General features: G+C 37.0%; 1 protein-coding gene across 1 annotated transcript in view; it reads left to right on the top strand.

The window, feature by feature from the left end:
* The first annotated feature begins 697 nt into the window (after positions 1 to 697).
* The window catches only part of LOC123250015 (multifunctional protein ADE2-like), a 187,230-nt gene continuing 181,440 nt past the window's right edge, over positions 698 to 6,487 (top strand). The window contains exons 1-2 of the mRNA XM_044679067.1: positions 698 to 784; positions 934 to 1,003. Coding sequence (XP_044535002.1) covers positions 698 to 784; positions 934 to 1,003 — 157 coding nt within the window. The remainder of the gene's footprint in view (positions 785 to 933; positions 1,004 to 6,487) is intronic.

The following is a 6,487-nucleotide window of genomic DNA, read 5'->3' as shown; positions in this document are numbered from 1 at the left end:
AGCCCTGGGCTCTTCAGTGGGAAGTTTGAGTGCTGGTTTGGCAGTCCAGGCTAGAGCACATTGGCATAGCAGAATGAAAACATTTGAGATGTAGCAGAGTGCATCTGGGTTCAGGGAACATATGACTAATGATTACCAACCATATATTATATATAGAATATTTTTATAACTATCCACTGAGTTTGTTATAATGTTCCAAATATGTGCTTGGCTTAGAAATATATTTTGATGATGTTTTATAAACTGGTTATGTATAAAAGAAATGTGTCTATAGATGGTAGAAGAAATTGTAATTTCGTGCTTTAGATTATAAGAGAGATAAAAATACTCTATTTAAATAATGATAAAACTAGGAAAGTTACCAAATAAGAGCTAAAACCACCTGAGGATGGCATTAACAATTTTGTATTTATACTTTTTAATACAAATTCCATTTCCCCAATAAATTTTCACATCATGCTTGCCATATATGCAGTTATCTCAGCATAGTTAGGCTGTACATTTCACTTAGACCTTTTCTGCTTTCGATCAAATAGCATAGTAAATTATACAAGAATAGATCCTCCCAAATTTCCATAGGAGGTATAATCCCCCTCATGTTATTATCCCATCAGTTGGGGAAACACACACACACATATATGTGTGTGTATATATAAAACACTAATTATTAAAGAACATATATGACCAGGCACCGCACATGGAGGGTACATTTAAAGGTAGTTTGCATGTAGAGGCAAATATCAAGAATCAGCCTAGCCAGGGAATAGTTATGGAAGGCACACAAGTAGGATCACCCTTCTGATTCTTCAAGGTAGCTTCTATTCTCTGGAGATGTCATCATGCTTCTCTCAGCCGAGCATATTTCTCCTCTAGTCTTCTGGTTTCCATTAGGAATTGTAACATAATACAGCCTTGTGGGCTTTATCTCTTCAGGGTCACTTACTGGCTAACTCGGCAACCATCTCCCATGATACAGTGATTAGAAAGCCTCTCTTTAATAAAGGTAGGTGACATCTCTTTTGTAATAGTTATAGACTGTAAGCTAACACACAGATCTAAGGGCACTGCCAGCTAAAGAAAAGGCAGTCAACAATTTTTCCCAGGCTAATAAGATAGTATTTTCTTTTTAACTCTATATCCAGGACTAAATTACATTACATTTTCTTAGACAACTACCTAACAGGTTTAGAATTTCCTTGTAGGTTTTTTAAAACCCCTTGTAGGGATTCTCTATCAATTTCAGGCACCCTCTGCTGCAGGATTTCCATTATAGCTCTGTGGAAGGTAGGCTGTGAAAAGCTTAAACAAAGATAAAATCACGAAAGACTTAATAAGAACAGAAACCTCAGGGGATGCTGTTATAATGTTACATGAATATGGACACATGGATTCTTACTTCATTTCCAAGATCTCTGATTTAGCATGTCAACAGATCCAAGAAAGCATAAGAACAAAGTAAGACAGCAAAAATCATTATCCTATTTTCATTTTTCTTCCTATCAGTTGTAAGATTCCTTTGGCTTTGGTGTTGTATTTGAGTCAATGAAAAACATCACTGGTTTTTATAGAGTCTTGGCCAAAGCCACGAAAAATCATTAGTAGGAAAATTAGAAGTAGAATTGAGGTTTCTTGATCCCTAAATTCAGTGCTTTCTCTTCTGTGTCATTTTGTTTAGTCCTGACAAAATTATCTTTAAGAGCTTTTAAAATTTGGCATATCCAAATAGGACAAAGTTAAGACAGGTCTTAAACTTACATTATAGTGTTGTGTAAAGAGCTGGCTTCAGAATCAGGAAGACCTGGGTTCAAGCCCTGTCTTACACATACTGGCTCTGTGACCCTGGGAAAGTCACTTAACTTGTAAAACATTCCAGAAAATAATCAAAGACTCTAAATGACATAATGATTGCTTATTTTCTATTTAGGAATTGTACTTAGCAGGAGTATGCTACATCAATGAAACTCAGAGATCTGGACCAAAGGAGAGGAAAAAAAAGGAAAAAAAAATTCTACTTAACTGACTATTATAAAGGGGAGAAGAAAACTGAAAAAATGTATCAGTACACTAAATAACTAGCTATTTATTTAGGAACTAATATTAGCTGTCCTACAACAAATGAGGAGCTCCGAAATGAAGTAAATTCTGCATAGTAGGATAGATAGATTTGAAGCCCCACTTCTTTAAGTCCCTGGGTTCTCTGTCTCCTGGTATGAAAAACGGTCCAAACTGCTTTTAGGAGTGAAGCATTACTGTTCAATCTTTAATTTCAGAGATGCCCCTTAAAATATTTGATTTATAGTATGAATAACTGATAGGGGGGCAAAAATATATAGTCCTGACAATGTTTTAGATATCAGAAACCGGGACTAGATACTATCTTTTTACATGATGATACAATTTTTCATATTAATTTTCTGACATTTTGCAACTCAAGTTCTCTCCCTCCTTCCCATCCCTTCCTCCTCCCCAGGAAGACAGGTAATATGAGCAGGTGTACATATGCTATCATACAATACATAGTTCACATATTGTGAAATAAGATATATTGTTTAAAGGAGAGAAAATTTCACTGAGAAAATGAAGTGAAGAGGAAGTGAAGAATAGCATGTTTCAATCTGCATTTGGACTCCATCCGTTCCTTCCATGGCCGTGGATGTGCTTTTTTGTCACGAGTCCCTTGGAGTTGTCCTGGATTCTTGCTTTGTTTTTAATAGTTAAGTCATTCACAGTTGATCATCATCTACTATTGTTATTGTGTAGAAAATTCTGGTGGTTTTCCTCACTTCACTTCATTGTTTTCCCAAGATTCTTTTTGTGATCATCTTGTTTTTTATTTCTCATGGCACAATAGTATTCCATTACAGTCATATACCAAAACTTCTTCAGCCATTCCCTACCTGATGGAAATCCCTTCAATTTATAGTTCTTTGCCATCATAAAAAGAGCTGCTAAAATAAATTTGTACAAATAGATTCTTTTCCCCTATCTTTAATATCTTTGGGAGTCAGATATACTAGTGGCATTGCTGGGTCAAAGGGTATGCACAATTTTATGGCCTTTTGGGCCTGGTTCCACATTGTTCTCCAGAAGTTTTGGATCAGTTTACAGTTCCATCAACAGTGTATTAGTGTCCCAGTTTTTCCACATTTCCTCCAACATTTACTACTTCTTTTTTTTATCACTTTAACCAATCTGATAGAAATGAGGTGATACCTCAGAGTTATTTTAACTTACTATCTCTCTAATAATGAGTGATTTGCAGCATTTTTTTCATGACTAAAGATAGTCTTAATTTTTTCATCTGAGAATTACCTGGTAACAATATCCTTTGATCATTTGTCAATTGGTCTAGAGAAATGGCTAGATATTAATACTGCAGTCCATAAATGTAACGAGGAATATTTTTACCTGGGACAAATACCAACAACTTTGATTAGGGAAGTGGCATAAAAGATCCATTTGAACAGGGTAGTGGTGAGCACTTTCTTGTGTGTGGGGAGACAGAGGCTCTGGCATACTACAACACTTACTGTGGGGAGGCTCTCCTTGCCCTTCTGTCTCCAGAAACAGACCATATGGTACCTTCTTATTTTAACTAATTATTCATGATGAATAGTTACTAAGGTCAGATTTGGCATCAAGGAAGCCTGATTGGTGGGGGTGGAGTCATAACCCTTATAGAAAATTGTTAGATGCTTTTGGGGATGGAGCTGAAAGATAGCTTGAAGCCATCCTCTGCTTTACCCGACTCCTAAAAAAAATAATGTTAGAAGGAATCTTAGGAATTATCTAGTCTAATTCCTTCACTTTGCAGAGAAGAAAACTTAGTATCCAATTAGGATAAGTGATAGAGGAAGAGCTATTAAAATTAAACTAAATTAAAATGAAAGCTGAGCCAAAATGGGGTCCATGGAATTAAAATTTCTATGGTCTTAAAATATCAGACAATGTGTAGGTCATCAGAACCACCTTTAACCATTTCAGTTTATAGAGGATAATACAGAGACCCAGAGTTAATGTCCATTCAGAGACTGGAACCCACATTTTGTGATTTCAAATTCAGTTCTTTTTCTATTATCCAGGAGAACAGAAACACCAGCATAACCAGAATTGCACTCCTTGGTCTCATGGTTTCATGAATGAGGGCAAGAAGCTACGCAGAATAATGGCCTATGTTATTTCCAGGGGCACAGGATCCCCCATATCCCACCCCCCATAAAGTTTGGGCAGCTTGAGACCACAAAGCTTGGAGAGAATGAAAAAAAAGCTTTTGAAATGAAAGTAGGTATATTTCTGGGAAAGCGAGGTTCTCCAGCAGGAGTTGAAGGGCTATCTCTCTTCCCTACGTTACCCCTCTTGAAGTAACCCCACTCTAATCTTCCACCTCTTGGGGCCAACCATGTTGATAGCAGAGTATTCCTTCATCCAGAAAAGCATTTCTCCTCCATGGAAAGCCTAGGCCTTGTCCTTCCCAAAACATAGGGACCCTGAGATATTTATTCTCTTTGAATTCATAACATGAATTTAGTCTGGAAGAACCTGCTTCCCAATGTGCCGTGGGTTCCTAGGATGGGAGTGATTCCACTAGGTTGTGTCCACTTTTGGCACCAGGGGGCCAAGTCTCTGAGCCAGGGCTGTGCTAGAGCGTGGCTTCAATAAGACTTAGTTTCTACCTTATCAAGGACCCCTTGATTGAGACAACTGAACTCTCTCCCGAAGAGAGCCTGCTTCTACCTCAGATCTCACTCTCTTGTCACCAGTCTGTTTAGCCAAAGTTCACTCCTCCTCCAAGCAGATTCTAACCCGGCTTAAAGGAATACAAACCCTGTTACATGCCTTTATATTTCCATCATTGGGTAAATTTTGACCCTGGAACCAAGTCCCAGTGCCTGGCCTAATTTACACCTTTACTTAGAAACCTGATGAATTCTCATTGTCTTACTGTCCATTGTATGTCTCACCAATCCCTATTTTCAGTAACTTTATCATACATGGGGTAAACCAAGCAATTAAAGGATCTAAAACATGAAGGCATTTTGGAGCCTCTCAAAAAAACTGAAAATATAAAGACATTATCAAAAAAGGGAAAATCATTAATCAAATGAAATGTCATGTGGTATTAACATAAAGTTCTATATAATGTGCAGTTTTTCAGAAGCAAGCAGTTCTTTCTTGGAATCAGGGGCCTTGATTCTTTTAAAGTACTTAAATCAGTTCTGCATATAGGGAAAAGGAGAAAGGAAAAACTCCTTTTTAAATACCATAAACTCTGAAAAAGTGACCAAATTTACTATAGACTGCACCCTTAAGAATGGTCCTTAAATTAGGGGTGGGGAAATAATTCCACCATTTTTTCCAATAGCAGAGCAAATGAGAAAGGGAGGAACTGTTTTAGTTTAATAATCTCATAAATCTCTAAAGGTTTTAACTGACTAGTGGGGAAGTCTGCCCATAACTGTAGCAGCTGGTGAGCAATTTGTAGTTTGTGCATATCTCTTTCTAAGTTTATTTACAGCAAGATTTTGACTCAGTTGCTTTGGGTAAATCTTAGTCTCCCTAGACCCATTATCACCACACCACTCTAGACCCATGTGGATATGACCAAGTGAGGGGAATTTGTGGTGACATTTTAGGGCGAAGTCTTGGTAGATGAAATCTTACAATTTTCCTTGATTAATCATTGTGAGGAGGAAATTTCTCAATAAAGGGTTGGGTCTAGAAGGCTAATAGTCCTTCAGGAAGTATTTAAGACTCCTAGCAAGCCTTCCCACGATGAGTTTAAAAAATCATCTGTATGGGATGTTTATATTTAACTTGCAGTGAGTGAGTCCTCTAATAGCATCTAGTAAAGATTAAACATTCCTATTAGTAGAGACATGCCCCACAAAGAATGGACCCTAGAGCATTACTTCTCCAATTGAAAATGGGGATCCTTAAAGGCATTTTATGAATCTGCTTTGCTGCCCAGTAACATATATATGTATATATATATATATATATATATATATATCTCCTCATAAATTGTAGTGCCCTTTCTATATAGTAATGCTAAGAGAGAAACTACATCCCTGAATGGGATTGGATCTGTTTAGCGATTATTATTTACTTAAAACACAGGAGCAAAAAACTCTCAAATCTATACCTCCTTTTTCTGGCAAACAAAAATACAGGTGGAAAATTACTTATTAAGTACAGCACATTGTGACCCTTTTTGCTTTGATGTTTGGAATTAGCAGCTTTTTTTGAAGGGTATCCTAAATGTTCATAACTTCTTAGTTTTTATGTTGTTTCCCCTCTTTTTAACTTTTCTGAGAAGTCTTATTGTCTTATTATAGAGGCCCTATCCTTATCTCCATTTTAAATAATAAAAGCACCTTTCTCTCCTTCCTTCCTCCCTTCCTCCTTCCCTTTCTCTCCTTTATTCCTTTCTCTCCTCCCTTCCTTTCTCTCCTTCTTTCCTTCCTTCCTTCCTTCCTCCCTCCCTCCC

This window comes from Gracilinanus agilis, chromosome 5 (assembly GCF_016433145.1).
Source record: "Gracilinanus agilis isolate LMUSP501 chromosome 5, AgileGrace, whole genome shotgun sequence".
In the NCBI taxonomy this organism is placed as follows: domain Eukaryota; kingdom Metazoa; phylum Chordata; class Mammalia; order Didelphimorphia; family Didelphidae; genus Gracilinanus; species Gracilinanus agilis.
Note: the sequence above shows the minus strand (reverse complement) of the source record. Positions and strands in the feature narration are given on the sequence as shown.